This window comes from Hylobates moloch, unplaced genomic scaffold, assembly GCF_009828535.3.
Source record: "Hylobates moloch isolate HMO894 unplaced genomic scaffold, HMol_V3 SCAFFOLD_3, whole genome shotgun sequence".
NCBI classification, from domain to species: Eukaryota; Metazoa; Chordata; class Mammalia; order Primates; family Hylobatidae; genus Hylobates; species Hylobates moloch.
The window spans coordinates 174,881,682-174,897,753 of record NW_026652278.1 but is presented as its reverse complement, the minus strand read 5'-3'; the positions used below and the strand labels follow the sequence as shown (position 1 = coordinate 174,897,753).

General features: G+C 41.8%; 1 protein-coding gene across 11 annotated transcripts in view; it reads left to right on the top strand.

Annotated features, from left to right (window-relative positions):
• Nucleotides 1-16,072, top strand: part of FAT1 (FAT atypical cadherin 1) — a 138,949-nt gene that overhangs the window by 100,778 nt on the left and 22,099 nt on the right. For all 11 annotated transcript variants that reach the window (XR_009212982.1, XR_009212983.1, XM_032149067.2 and 8 more), the window contains 6 exons: nt 3,430-7,497; nt 8,294-8,490; nt 11,231-11,384; nt 12,233-12,466; nt 13,823-14,212; nt 15,439-15,653. Coding sequence is in view for 9 of the 11 variants with exons in the window: in XM_032149067.2 (XP_032004958.1) it covers nt 3,430-7,497; nt 8,294-8,490; nt 11,231-11,384; nt 12,233-12,466; nt 13,823-14,212; nt 15,439-15,653 (5,258 nt within the window). In the remaining 2 variants the exon portion in view is untranslated. The remainder of the gene's footprint in view (nt 1-3,429; nt 7,498-8,293; nt 8,491-11,230; nt 11,385-12,232; nt 12,467-13,822; nt 14,213-15,438; nt 15,654-16,072) is intronic.

Genomic DNA, 16,072 nt, shown 5'->3' with positions numbered 1-16,072 from the left:
GGGTTTATGCAGGAGAAGATGTTAAACTTCCCCTTAGCTTTCACATAATTTTCAACAACTGGGTGGTTAAAATATGATTGTTGGTGTCTGAGTAGAAGCATGTGCATTCTTTGAATGCCTCTAATGACTGACAGGATTAGGAATCTGGTATTTGGAGAATGGAACTCCCTCCTCCATGAATAGATAATACCAGTGGCCTATTCTGGCATAGAATTAGGACTTGTAAGAAGCTATTTTTATAGTTTTGGTAACATAAAAATTATGCTCAGCAGTTACTTTGTAGGAGACCACTACCATTAAAATGCAGTAGAATTTTGTGGAGGGGGTGTGTGCATGTGTTGGAGATGGAGGTGGACGTCTGTTGGAATAGTACAAACTATAAAATGTTCATACAAATGCCTTTCATTTAAGTTTATTGATAATTATCTGCTTCTAATTTGTGTCGGATTACATTTAAAGTTCAAAAAGACTAGCTATAAATTCAGTACGTAACACTGCATGTTTAATTAGCAGCAATTAATTGAGTAAAAGGCTTGGTCTGATTAGGAGTCTTCAGGGAAAAAGGAATTAATTAAGAGAGATTTTCAGTAACCGTTGAGTTACATGCTGGAGACATGTCAGTGCCATACTCTGGTCTGTGTGGTGTTTTCTTCTTACGTCTTTTTTAAAAAGTAGATTATTAGAGCACTGCTTCTAAACTATTTTAATACCTGGCAATAGAAGACACTCCATAAATAAATATACTTATTGATTAGAATTGGTTTTCCTCCCCAAACTTAAGTCAAATATAATTGCCTTGAGAGTCAATAGAGGGTGCCACTCTGCCAGTCAGCAGGCCCCAGCTGAACATCCAGAGTGTGTCCACAGGGGAAGAAACAGACTCCCCTTCACAGTTCTGTGTAATACACTTAATAGCTTAAGAGCAAAAATTAGCCTATTTGTCTAGATAATTGCCCTGTTCCCATACAGGGAACAATTTAAAGTTGTTTTAAAATCACTCACATTGTAGCTAAAGTCAGTGAATAAGCCCCCAGCCTCCTACAGACCTTTTCTAGCACCTTAGGAAGTCGTTCAGCACCACCAGTGCGTCTCAGTGTCTGTGTACCTATTGTTAGGGCAGGCAGGGGTACTTTCTGCCACTCAGCAGCCCTCATTGTTTCTTCACATAAACACGATGCTGCTTTCCCATCTGCAAATCTGATGATTCCTGCCTTAATCTGTACGCACGTGGGATCCATATATCACATCACGAGCTGGGTTCGTGTTTAACCTTGTTATCAGTGACATGTTCCAAGCTGTGTTCATCAGAGTCATGATGTCCCAGATCGTAAAGGATGTTTCTGAATCTTGCATGGCCGATAAAGAGCAAGGTTGTAATCCATGCTGTAAAGAAAACACAGGGCGATGAGACAGAAACAGTAAGAATAGCGGGAGAAGACTCTTCCAGGAGAGGCTGCATCAGACACTGGGGCTCTGAGATGAGTGTGCTCTCCTGATTGAGGACAAAGAGAATGCCCACTTGGCTGGAGGGCAGGGAGCAAGTTTTGCAGAAAGCCATGTGTTCTAGCACCACCAGGCTCCTCCACAGCAGATAGAGTCTATTCATTCCTCCACGTGAAGCCTTGCATATTTGAAGCTTCATTGGCAAGATAAGATTATCCTGTACAAAATAAGAGAGAAATGGATATACAAGAATGAATATAAAATATGGTAGGTCAGCTGGTGAGTACAGACATAGGGAAGTCTGAGGGGCGGGGATGAAGAGAGTCACCATGGCTGCCCCAGTCTCCTGTGTCAGGCCAAGCAGTCAGTCACAATTTTAGATGGTGAGGGTGATGTACAGGTGGGATGAGAAAAGGATCTTGGAGTTCTGACAACAGCCAAAAATGCAATCAGGAAGGACTTGGGATCACTGACTCATAAATACAGACAGGCCGGAAATTAGTGTCTCAAAAGCCTGGCAGAGGCAGTAGGACCCAGTTCTCGGCCAGGGTTCAGCTCAGAGCGTCAGGGCCTAGAGAAATCCTGGGCCTCCGCCCTGTTGCAGACTGAGGCGCTGCCTTGGGGCCTGGATGCAGAGCCAGTAAGACTTAATGAAAACCAGGCTGGATCTGGTCTCTAAAAAATGGCCACGGATTTTTGGAAAATGTATTAAAGGAAGGAAGTGAAGACTGTAGAGGAGGTGTTTACTGTTAATGATGTGGAGAAAGAAGTGCGTGGTTAATCCCCTGGTTTGCAGCTCACACTAAGTAGTTCTGGTCTGTGAAATGCCACACTCATGGCAAACCTAGAGCAAGAATTTGAGAAAGCAGTTAAGTGGCAAGTGAGCTTTGTTTTGGGTAAGTGTAATAGTTCATTTGGGGAAAATAAATTCTGTGCTATGACAGGGATGGTGAATTCTGGGTGCTTGTTCATGAAACAGAAAAAGGATGGGGGGGCTCGTGGGTGGATTAAACCTGAGAGCCTGCAACGCCACCCTGATTTATCCAAAAGGGCTGTAGAGAACTGCTTGTTTCTTTGACGATTCAGTCGATGATACGAAATTATACAATATTCTGGAGTTGTGGTTGCAGCTAAAGATACATATAGTATAGCCTGAAAAGGTCCAAAGAAAAGGAGGTAAAACACTATCTTCGAGCAGCCTCTCAGCTTCAGCGCTGCTGACATTTGGAACCAGATATTTTTTGTTGTGCAGGGCTGTCCTGTGCGTTGTAGGATGCTTAGCAACACCCCTGGTCTCCACCCACGAGACGCCAGGAGCACCCTCTTCCAACAAGTAGTGACAACTAAAAATGTTTGCAGGCATTACCAGATGTCTCCTTGGGAGCAGAATCGCCCCCAGGGGAAAACCACTGACCTAGAGGATAAGTTGACCTGAAAAAGATAAGAAGGGAATGTTGTTGCAGTCTTCAAAACCTATAAAGTGGGGTGGGTTACACGCATTTATCCATGGACAATTGTCTCTTGAAGCTTGATGTCAATTTCTTATTGAATCAAAATCTTTCGTAATGAATACAAATCTTAAGAATTCGTAAGTCATAACTGTTGAAAATACAAGTGTGGTCCAGAAGTGTTTTGAGGGACTCCTGGAAAGTAACTCACTCAACCGCTTTGTGGAAGGATGTGCTTGTCTTTCCACCACACATTCCTAGTGCAGCCGAGAGAGGGAGTTTTGGCTCTAAGACCAGAGTGCTATTTCTTCTGTTTTTTGTTTTTCATCATTTGTGGACAAAATTCTGTAAAGTATACCTGGTTTTAGGTGGATAAAAATAAAACAAGTTGAAGGTTCCATTCAAATGTTGACATCCCCTGAGTGTCTGCTCAATTCCGGAATCTAATTTTTGAGGATACCTTTGTTTCTGTTTCTCTAACTACTGCTGCTATTGCTCCTTGTATTTTTCTCTAACATGTTTTTTCCTCTCCTTCCAGGAAATGTTGGAAATTCTTTTGTCATTGATCCTGTCTTGGGCTCTATTAAAACAGCCAAAGAATTAGATCGAAGTAACCAAGTGGAGTATGATTTAACGGTAAAAGCTACAGATAAGGGCAGTCCACCTATGAGTGAAATAACTTCTGTGCGTATCTTCATCACAATTGCTGACAACGCCTCTCCGAAGTTTACATCAAAAGAATATTCTGTTGAAATTAGTGAAACTGTCAGCATTGGGAGTTTTGTTGGGATGGTTACAGCCCATAGTCAGTCATCAGTGGTGTATGAAATAAAAGATGGAAATATAGGTGATGCTTTTGATATTAATCCACATTCTGGAACTATCATCACTCAGAAAGCCCTGGACTTTGAAACTTTGCCCGTTTACACATTGATAATACAAGGAACTAACATGGCTGGTTTGTCCACTAATACAACGGTTCTAGTTCACCTGCAGGATGAGAATGACAACTCGCCAGTTTTTATGCAGGCAGAATACACAGGACTCATTAGTGAATCAGCCTCAATTAACAGTGTGGTCCTAACAGACAGGAATGTCCCACTGGTGATTCGAGCAACTGATGCTGATAAAGACTCAAATGCTTTGCTTGTATATCACATTGTTGAACCATCTGTACACAAATATTTTGCTATTGATTCTAGCACTGGTGCTATTCATACAGTACTAAGTCTGGACTATGAAGAAACAAGTATTTTTCACTTCACCGTACAAGTGCATGACATGGGAACCCCACGTTTATTTGCTGAGTATGCAGCTAATGTAACAGTACATGTAATTGATATTAATGACTGCCCTCCTGTGTTCGCCAAGCCATTATATGAAGCATCTCTTTTGTTGCCAACATACAAAGGAGTAAAAGTCATCACAGTAAATGCTACAGATGCCGATTCAAGCGCATTCGCACCGTTGATTTACTCCATCACCGAAGGCAACATCGGGGAGAAGTTTTCTATGGACTACAAGACTGGTGCTCTCACTGTCCAAAACACGACTCAGTTAAGAAGCCGCTATGAGCTAACCGTTAGAGCTTCCGATGGCAGATTTGCCGGCCTTACCTCTGTCAAAATTAACGTGAAAGAAAGCAAAGAAAGTCACCTAAAGTTTACCCAGGATGTCTACTCTGCAGTAGTGAAAGAGAATTCCACCGAGGCCAAAACATTAGCTGTCATTACTGCTATTGGGAATCCAATCAATGAGCCTTTATTTTATCACATCCTCAACCCAGATCGCAGATTTAAAATAAGCCGCACTTCAGGAGTTCTGTCAACCACTGGTGTACCCTTCGATCGGGAGCAGCAGGAGGCGTTTGATGTGGTTGTAGAAGTGACAGAGGAACATAAGCCTTCCGCAGTGACCCACGTTGTCGTGAAGGTCATTGTAGAAGACCAGAATGATAATGCACCGGTGTTTGTCAACCTTCCCTACTACGCCATTGTTAAAGTGGACACTGAGGTGGGCCATGTCATTCGCTACGTCACTGCTGTAGACAGAGACAGTGGCAGAAACGGGGAAGTGCATTACTACCTCAAGGAACATCATGAACACTTTCAGATTGGACCCTTGGGTGAAATTTCACTGAAAAAACAATTTGAACTTGACACCTTAAATAAAGAATATCTTGTTGCAGTGGTTGCAAAAGATGGAGGGGACCCGGCCTTTTCGGCGGAAGTTATCGTTCCGATCACTGTCATGAATAAAGCCATGCCTGTGTTTGAAAAACCTTTCTACAGTGCAGAGATTGCAGAAAACATCCAGGTGCACAGCCCTGTGGTCCACGTGCAGGCCAACAGCCCAGAAGGCTTGAAAGCGTTCTACAGCATCACAGATGGAGACCCTTTCAGCCAGTTCACTATTAACTTCAATACTGGAGTTATCAACGTCATAGCTCCTCTGGACTTTGAGGCCCACCCGGCATATAAACTGAGCATACGCGCAACTGACTCCTTGACGGGCGCTCATGCTGAAGTATTTGTGGACATCATAGTAGAGGACATCAATGATAACCCTCCTGTGTTTGCTCAGCAGTCTTATGCGGCAACCCTGTCTGAGGCATCTGTAATTGGAACATCTGTTGTTCAAGTCCGAGCCACAGATTCTGATTCAGAACCAAATAGAGGAATCTCATACCAGATGTTTGGGAATCTCAGCAAGAGTCATGATCATTTTCATGTAGACAGCAGCACTGGCCTCATCTCACTCCTCAGAACCCTGGATTACGAGCAGTCCCGGCAGCACACGATTTTTGTGAGGGCTGTTGATGGTGGTATGCCCCCGCTGAGCAGTGATGTGATTGTCACGGTGGACGTTACCGACCTCAATGATAATCCACCACTCTTTGAACAACAGATTTACGAAGCCAGAATTAGCGAGCACGCCCCTCATGGGCATTTTGTGACCTGTGTAAAAGCCTATGATGCAGACAGTTCAGACACAGACAAGTTGCAGTATTCCATTCTGTCTGGCAATGATCATAAACATTTTGTCATTGACAGTGCAACAGGGATTATCACCCTCTCAAACCTGCGCCGGCATGCCTTGAAGCCATTTTACAGTCTTAACCTGTCAGTTTCTGATGGAGTTTTTAGAAGTTCCACCCAGGTTCATGTAACTGTAATTGGAGGTAATTTGCACAGTCCTGCTTTTCTTCAGAACGAATATGAAGTGGAACTAGCTGAAAACGCTCCGCTACATACCCTGGTGATGGAGGTGAAAACTACCGATGGGGATTCTGGTATTTATGGTCACGTTACTTACCATATTGTAAATGACTTTGCCAAAGACAGATTTTACATAAATGAGAGAGGACAGATATTTACTTTGGAGAAACTTGATCGAGAAACCCCAGCGGAGAAAGTGATCTCCGTCCGTTTAATGGCTAAGGATGATGGAGGAAAAGTTGCTTTCTGCACTGTGAATGTCATCCTTACAGATGACAATGATAATGCACCACAATTTCGAGCAACCAAATATGAAGTGAATATCGGATCCAGTGCTGCTAAAGGGACTTCAGTCATTAAAGTTCTTGCAAGTGATGCTGATGAGGGCTCCAATGCTGACGTCACCTATGCCGTTGAAGCAGACTCTGAAAGTGTAAAAGAGAATTTGGAAATTAACAAACTGTCAGGCGTAGTCACTACAAAGGAGAGCCTCATTGGCTTGGAAAATGAATTCTTCACTTTCTTTGTTAGAGCTGCGGATAATGGGTCTCCATCAAAAGAATCTGTTGTTCCCGTCTATGTTAAAATCCTTCCACCAGAAATGCAGCTTCCAAAATTTTCAGAACCTTTCTATACCTATACAGTGTCGGAGGACGTGCCTATTGGAACAGAAATAGACCTCATCCGAGCAGAACATAGCGGGACTGTTCTTTACAGCCTGGTCAAAGGGAATACTCCAGAAAGCAATAGGGATGAGTCCATTGTGATTGACAGACAGAGCGGGAGACTGAAGCTGGAGAAGAGTCTTGATCATGAGACCACTAAGTGGTATCAGTTTTCCATACTGGCCAGGTGCACTCAGGATGACCACGAGGTGGTGGCGTCTGTAGATGTTAGTATCCAAGTGAAAGATGCAAATGACAACAGCCCGGTCTTTGAATCTAGTCCATATGAGGCATTCATTGTTGAAAACCTGCCAGGGGGAAGTAGAGTAATTCAGATCAGGGCATCTGATGCTGACTCAGGAACCAACGGCCAAGTTATGTATAGCCTGGATCAGTCACAAAGTGTGGAAGTCATTGAATCCTTTGCCATTAACATGGAAACGGGCTGGATTACAACTTTAAAGGAACTTGACCATGAAAAGAGAGACAATTACCAGATTAAAGTGGTTGCATCAGATCATGGTGAAAAGATCCAGCTATCCTCCACAGCCATTGTGGATGTTACCGTCACCGATGTCAACGATAGTCCACCACGATTCACGGCCGAGATCTATAAAGGGACTGTGAGTGAGGATGACCCCCCAGGTGGGGTGATTGCCATCTTAAGTACCACGGATGCCGATTCTGAAGAGATCAACAGACAGGTTACATATTTCATAACAGGTAAAAAATTCAAACCAAACGGTTTAATTTAAAATGATTTCTAGAAGCATAAAGTATAAGATCTGTATTATATGGAAATTGGGGACTTAAGGGATGATTTTACTTAAAAATATCTAAAATAATAAGTAGAAATAATGTCTGTTGAGCCTCATTTCAAGCTTGTTACCTGAGCAAAGCTACCAGTTGTTTCATTAGACTGTTTTTGATTTTTGTGACTCATTCTTTTGAACCTTATACTTAGTGTATAGTAAATATATTATAATTAAAAACATTATAGTTTTAATGCAGCCTAAATGATTATTTAGTAGTCTTAATGCTATGTTTATACATTTTAATGCTGCCCTCGTTTTTGTAAATTGGAAGGCTAATATGTGCCAAATTAATTTTTTAATACTCAATTATTGGCCGGGCGCGGTGGCTCACACTTGTAATCCCAGCACTTTGGGAGGCCAAGGCGGGCGGATCACGAGGTCAGGAGATCGAGACCACGGTGAAACCCCGTCTCTACTAAAAATACAAAAAATTAGCCGGGCGTGGTGGCGGGCGCCTGTAGTCCCAGCTACTCGGAGAGGCTGAGGCAGGAGAATGGCGGGAACCCGGGAGGCGGAGCTTGCAGTGAGCCGAGATTGCGCCACTGCACTCCAGCCTGGGCGACAGAGCGAGACTCCGTCTCAAAAAAAAATAATAATTATTATTTTAAACGATAACATACATCTTTTGTACAGTTTATTTTTTCTGTTACTTATTTTTATCCTTTCAACAAATATGACTATCATCTTCCTCATTGATTTAATAGGAGGGGATCCTTTAGGACAGTTTGCTGTTGAAAATATACAGAATGAATGGAAGGTATATGTGAAGAAACCTCTGGACAGGGAAAAAAGGGACAATTACCTTCTTACTATCACAGCAACTGATGGCACCTTCTCATCAAAAGCGATAGTTGAAGTGAAAGTTCTGGATGCAAATGACAACAGTCCAGTTTGTGAAAAGGTAAGCAGCTCTTCCCTTACATTTGTGTGTTATGAATTTAAATTTCTTAATTCTTTCAATGGGACCATCATTTGTCGCTGTGGTGTAATTCACATGTGTTTTATGATCGCTTACTGATTAAGCAGAGGTGTTAAATGGGGTAAGACTTGGAAAAGCTTCAGAACTATTTGCAGGAATGCTAAATAAATCAAAAGCCTCATTCTAGAAAACTAAATTAGGGACAGGACTCCAGTTGCGTCTAACACTGAAAATGCTCTGTAAACTTTTCATGAGGGCATTCTCTTAATATGGGGATACAGCTGTTTTGGGGGAAGGATCTGACAGGAAACAAAGTGCCAATGTGCCGTGAGACAGTTTTGGGGACATCTGCTCTTCTGCACGCTAGAGAAGCTCAGAGGTGGACAGCGTGCTTCCTGCATCTGTGCGGCTCACCATTCAGTGAGAACTAAAAGTAGACATAGGAAGGGCTGCTCCCTCCAAGGTTAGATGAGGGCCATGTGGCTCGAGCAGGGGTGGTCCCTGGGGCCAGAGGGTGAGAAGGGCTGCCCAGAGAAAGGGCTGGCTCAGCTTCGGGGGACAGTAACGAGGTCGTCAGGAGTGGGTGGGGAGGGGCCGTGGAGTGTGAGGAGGGATTGTGGGAGTCGCCACTGAGTTTACCAGAAGTGCGGAGGCTGCGCTGAGAGTCTTGGAAAAGGGTGAACTGGATTACAGTGGGCGGTGGCGCTCGTTCCAGGGGATTTGAACTCGATCTTAGAGAAAATAGGGGCTTTGGAGCCTTTTATATCAGTAATGAGACGAGTTCCTTAAGAAGCTTAGTTTGGAAGCATCATGCCCGTTATTTAGACAGGGAGGAGTGGATGCAAGGGGGCCCTGGAAAGGCAGAGGTGGGGAAGGAGTGAAAGGACCAAAGCCACCACCTAGGAGGACCATCTGGTGTGACAGCCGGCCAGCGTGCCATCGAGGAGGACCATCTGGTGTGACAGCCGGCCAGCGTGCCATCGAGCCCAACTTTCTACAGGAGTAGGGGGAGCGACCAAGGCCGTGGCAAAGAGGAGTCTGAGCCGGGGGCTGGTTTTAGAGGAGTTCCATGTTAAGTTCCAATTCCAGTTTGCTAAAGTAATGAGACATTCAGTTGACCATGTTTTTTAGACATTGAGAGATGGCGAGATGTTGGATGGGTATTAGGGAAAGGTGTGGAAACTTGGCGTTGTCTCTGGATAGCTGAAAATTGACTGCATTTGAGAGGATACTAACAAAAAGGGGAAAAAAGAAGAGAGAGCTATTTCCAAAGGGAGAAGGGGGCTGAGCTGGAAGGAAGAGGAGGACACCAGTGCAGTGCCACCCCGGGTTGGGGAGAAGAGGACTCTGGGGAGGCAGGGTGGCGAGTGGAGCTGGGATGTGTGGGATGCGAAACAGACCACTGGGGTCCCACGATGCTGTGCAGGTGGCGGTCTTGGTAGCAGGATGTGGATGGATGCCTGATGGCAGATCAGAGAGGGAAGTGATGAAGAAATAGACCTGCCCAGGGAAGAAGGCCGAGAGTGACAGGGAGGAGGAGTGTGCTGGGCCAGGAGAAGGCTGGGTAGAGAGGAATGTGATTGTGAAGAGGATGGAGGAGTTGGAACCCACCACAGGTTCTGTGAGTCTGAGATGCTTGTGGCTGTAGAAAGTGATAGGGCTGTTCTCAGGGAAAGACTTAAGATGGAAGAACGCTTAACTTCAGTCATGAGGGGAAGGGGAACTTCTGAGGGATGAGGAGTTAATTCCAGTTCTTATCTGAACTTTTTACTTTCAGGAGGGGTGTGACATTCTGTCTCTCTTACAGCAACTAAGTGTCTTTGGTTGTTTTTTAGCCCTTTGATATTATTTCGATACAATACTGTATCGTCTTCAGTTATAAGACTGGGACACTAGATCCTTTAAATTCATCCTATTATGAAATACCCTTTTTCCTGAGTCCTTTTTCATGGAGTACTTTTCCATGAGTACTTCACTAGTAGTTGAGTTCAGATTAAGAAAATCAACAGAATCTTAATCTTTTTGTCTTAGGTTTTAATTTATGGCATGGATTTCTAAATAATTGGAACTGGAAACAAGTGTTCACCGTGTTTGAGCATGAGGGCAGATGTGAGGAGAGAGGGCACCAGGATCACGCAGGGCAGTAGAAGGGGCTGAAGACAGGGCACCAGGATCACGCAGGGCAGTAGAAGGGCCTGAGCCTTCATCAGAGTCCCTTCTGTGGCCTACGAGAATCTTCGTTTTCTCCCATAACATGAAACTTGCTTCTCTCTCAACTGCAGTTATTTATGTTAGGAACATTTGCAAAAAATAAATTCCTGTATTTGGAAATAAGCAGATACGATATAACAGGTATTTATTCTCTGCAGTTTTTAGGTAAATATGGAGCACTACTCACATTTTCGATTACTACTTACGTTTTCTCATAGGGATTTGAATGTGAAATCAGCTTAATGACATATAATAGCATTTTGTAGGTTGAACGCCAGGCCAGGCTCTTTCAGGGATGTGGAGCTGGTGGCTGCTCCACGGCTGTTCCTTGTTTCACATGTGTTTTGTGTTTTATGAGAAAAATCGTTTTCAAAGCTCTTGGGATTTTATCTTTAGTCATTTCCCATGTTTTCTGTGGTCAAAGATGAATGATTTCTTTTCCGTTATTTCCTTGATGTTTGTGCTGCCTGTTAATGTTTTTATGTAACGTTTTTGTTTAAACTCTTTGCAGACTTTATATTCAGACACTATTCCTGAAGACGTCCTTCCTGGAAAACTGATCATGCAGATCTCTGCTACAGACGCAGACATCCGCTCTAACGCTGAAATTACGTACACATTGTTGGGTTCAGGTGCAGAAAAATTCAAACTAAATCCAGACACAGGTAATGATGGAGTTCGGGACAAAATAAATTGTATATTCCAAGAGTATCATATATGTGGGTGATTTTAGATCACACACAAAATTTGAAATTACATTTTGCCCTTTTCAAATGTATTCTGATGCTCCGAAGCTGACATCTCTTAGAAATCTTACCAGCAATTTAGTGCATAAAATTTGAGGTGAGATTTTTTTAAAAACAGCAAGAATATCACCTAACTGAATGAAGGATTTAAAATTTAGAAGGCGTTTATACCACTTGTTTAAAAAAAAAACCCTCAGAAGTTAAAGTATAACTCAAGCTTTCTGCTTTTTATCCATTTTATTTAAATAGCATATTTTTCTTGAATTGGTGACCATAAATTTATCACTTAGGATAATTTAGAATTTTCATAAACAAAATGATTTATGGTATTTCATTTATTTTAAAATAGAGTTGTTTTCCTTTTGTATTTTGGTAAAATTGGAATCAACTAAGTTTCCTGCTAAGCCTTTTTATTTTCTTCCTAAAGAACTAATTGTGAACATGTGAATCTAATTTTTGAGTCAATTTAAACATTTTTAAAATTTTGGTAAATTAGGTAGCCGTTTCACCTGTGCAGTCTTATACACAAGGTGAGAGGCCCTGGCTTCAGACCTGCAGGACTTAAAGAGCTAGCCCCTGGCAGGGTTGGAGACCTGGAGCTCACTGCCTCTTGCAGCTGTTGAATCTGTCACTGATAATACTGGTCTCAAGAGGAAGGCTGTGAATACTCAGACTAAGTAATTGAAAGACAAAAGGGGAGGAAATAAGATGTACAACTGCAGGTCACGTCTTAAATTACAAGTGAGTCCATTTGTTTTTGGTTGTAGGTGAACTGAGAACGTCAACCCCCCTTGATCGTGAGGAGCAAGCTGTTTATCATCTTCTCGTCAGGGCCACAGATGGAGGAGGAAGATTCTGCCAAGCCAGTGTTGTGCTCACGCTAGAAGACGTGAACGATAGCGCCCCCGAATTCTCTGCCGATCCTTATGCCATCACTGTGTTTGAAAACACAGAGCCCGGAACGCTGCTGACGAGAGTGCAGGCCACGGATGCCGACGCAGGTATCTCCTGGGGATGCTCTTGCCCAACGCTGCTCACTGAGATCCTAGGAGCCTCTATTTCAAAACACACCCCAGATTCAGCCTGTGCCATTCACTCCACCTCATGCATGTTCCATAGCCCTTCCTTGTTGTGGAAGGAAATCTTTAGAATAATTAATTAATTTTTAATGAATATTTAAAGTTCCAAAGTTGTGCCCAGTGAACCTACTGCTGTGAGGTATCTAAAATTCTGGTTACTGAATATTAACTGATCTTCATATCCCATTGAATTAATTAGTGATGTTTTATTTTGTAAATAAACCATTGGTGACAGAGAGAGCTTTTAGCATCATTGGAACATAACGGAAGCAAATGCTTTATTGTTATAGGTTTACAAATCTTTCAAAATTTTTTTAGAGAAAATTGGACTATAGAATGTATATTTGTAGCATTTGATAGCAGAGAATAACTTCTTCAGTCATACCACAGGTTGAGTATTCCTTATTTATTATAGTCGGAACCAGAGGTATTTTTGGATTTTTGGGTATTTTTCAGATTTTGGAATATTTGCATTATGTACTTAGCAGTTGGGTATCCCAGCTCCAAAAATCTGAAATCCTAAATGCTCCAGTGAGCATTTTTTTTAAAAGCATCGGTTCTGCACTCAAAAAGTTAATAGATTTTGGAGCATTTCAAATTTCAGATTTTCAGTTTAGGGATACTCATCCTGTGATTCTGAGAAATTTCAGAAGAATAGCAAAAATGTTGCTTTTCAGATCTTTGTCACCAAAGCTAAATGATAAACAGATTTGATTTGTAAAGGTTTGTGAGGTACTGTAGTATTGGCTCCTATATGAAATAGTCTAAGAAGCCAGATTCCCATGAAATTACATTTACATTTGTTTTAACAGAGTAAGTTGTTAATCAAAAAAGTTTACTTTTTAAAGATCATAGTCATACAAATTTGCAAATAATGTATATTAGCATTTACCTTCTAAAAAAAATTTTCTACCTGTTTGTTTTTTTTTTTTTAAAAACTGTGTTGGCCGGGTGTGGTGGCTCACGCCTGTGATCCCAGCACTTTGGGAGGCTGAGGCGGGTGGATCACGAGGTCAGGAGTTCAAGACCAGCCTGGCCAACATGGTGAAACCCCATCTCTAACAAAAATACAAAAATTAGAGCATGTCTGTAACCCCAGCCACTCGGGAGGCTGAGGCAGGAGAATTGCTTGAACCTGGGGGACAGAGGTTGCAGTGAGCCAAGATCATGCCACTGCACTCCAGCCTGGGCGACAGAGGGAGACTCCATCTCAAAAAAAAAAAAAAGTGTTTAACTTTTTTGTTTAAAATCTTTTGACATGTTTATATGTCTTCATAGGATTAAATCGGAAGATTTTATACTCACTGATTGACTCTGCTGATGGACAGTTCTCCATTAACGAATTATCTGGAATTATTCAGTTAGAAAAACCTTTGGACAGAGAACTCCAGGCAGTATACACCCTCTCTTTGAAAGCTGTGGACCAGGGCTTGCCAAGGAGGCTGACTGCCACTGGCACTGTGGTCGTATCAGTTCTTGACATAAATGACAACCCCCCTGTGTTTGAGTACCGTGAATATGGTGCCACCGTGTCTGAGGACATTCTTGTTGGAACTGAAGTTCTTCAAGTGTATGCAGCAAGTCGGGATATTGAAGCAAATGCAGAAATCACCTACTCAATAATAAGTGGAAATGAACATGGGAAATTCAGCATAGATTCTAAAACAGGTAACCTACCATGTATCTGAGAGGAAACCCTTCATTCCACCAAAAAGACTAGATTTGCTTAACCACGTTGCCTTATATTAAGTGACCCTGTGTTGTCAGTAGATGTTCTAAAAAAGGAAAATCAAGTTTTCTTTTAGTTGTTTATAGTGGGATTGAATGTTGTTTGAAAGACTTCAGATTATAGTTCTACTTAATACATTTTGGGCATGTTCATTATAAAATACAAGCAAATTAACTTAAAATAGAAAATCAAAGCATCATGTTCTATTAATTTAGTTGAGATGTAAGGTATAGCAAGTTAGTAAAGATAAGAATAGGGAATAGTAGAGGTCCTTATGTAATCAGACTCATGGATGGTAACTTCCCAAGTGAAATAGTAATTCTAGTCTTTTTTTATTTTAGTTTCTGTAGTGGGCTTCTGATAATATATTAAGTTGACTTCGTTATCGTGCTAGTTATCTGTAGCAGTTGGAGTACTTTGAATCACACTTAGGGAAAGACTGCCAACAAGCTCAAAAGGCATAGGAACTGCTGACTCCTGCCGCGTGAATGCTTCATCATCTTGCTAACCTGTGGCCTAAAATAGTCCTAAGTCTTAAAACAGTGTAAAAAGCTGCTCCGTTCAAATTTATATTTATATAAATTATGTAAATTTATATTTATAATATAAAATTATTTTTAGGGCTCCTTAGGACTAGAATGATATGAAAGATGTTAAAAGGAATTGTTAAAAAAGATTTTTAAAAATGAGAGGATATAAATAAAGGGTTATCTAGAAGTTAAAAGGATATAAATCTCCATTTTAAAAATATGAGAAGGAAAATATTTTAAAAAGATGAGGCAGAAAATGAAACTAAAGGACACAATGGCGAATTTTTATGTTTTTATTTTGTTGATTAAACTAGAGTGAAGTCGAGTGAGCTGTGGTATGGAAGGGGTGATACAACCATCATGTTTATAATAAGCAGGGATGTAGGTAGTGTCGACTGAGAAAGCAATTTAAATATCATGAAGAATATCATGAAATTAAGAGAAATAAAGATCCAGGGATGGGCAGATTCCTAGTTTTTAATTGTTGAATTAAGAAAATAGGAAACATACATAAATGGTAAGTAAACTTTTGAAGTGAAAACTAAATGCACTCAAAAGCGTTCGTCTATTTCAGTCATAGTGGCAAAATGTGGTGGCATCGCAGAATGCTGGAAGTAATTTTGATTTCTATTCAGGGGCCGTATTTATCATTGAGAATCTGGATTATGAAAGCTCTCATGAGTATTACCTCACAGTAGAAGCCACTGATGGAGGCACGCCTTCACTGAGCGACGTTGCCACTGTGAACATTAATGTAACAGACATCAACGATAACACCCCTGTGTTCAGCCAAGACAGCTACACAGCAGTCATCAGTGAAGACGCCGTCCTTGAGCAATCTGTCATTACGGTGTGTGTTTTTCCCCATTACAGTGAAAACTGTGTATCTTCTGGATCTTTGCAAAAGTTTTTAGTAAAATCAATCTAGTTTTTATAGCGACCTTTGTAAATATTTTGGAGATTTGAAAGTGTCTTTTGTTAGGCCAACCAGTTGCTGACTTTGTTATGAATAATTGTGTTAAAACAGCTGAGTTAACCCCCTCTCTACTAAACATACAAAAAAAAAAAAAAAAATTAGTCGGGTGTGGTGGCGGGCGCCTGTGGTCCCAGCTGCTTGGGAGGCTGAGGCAGGAGAATGGCGGGAACCCGGGAGGCGGAGCTTGCGGTGAGCCGAGATTGCACCACTGCACCGCAGGCTGGGCAGCAGAGCGAGACTCCGTCTCAAAAAAAAAAAAAAAAAACCAAAAAAAGAAACAGCTAAGCTATTAA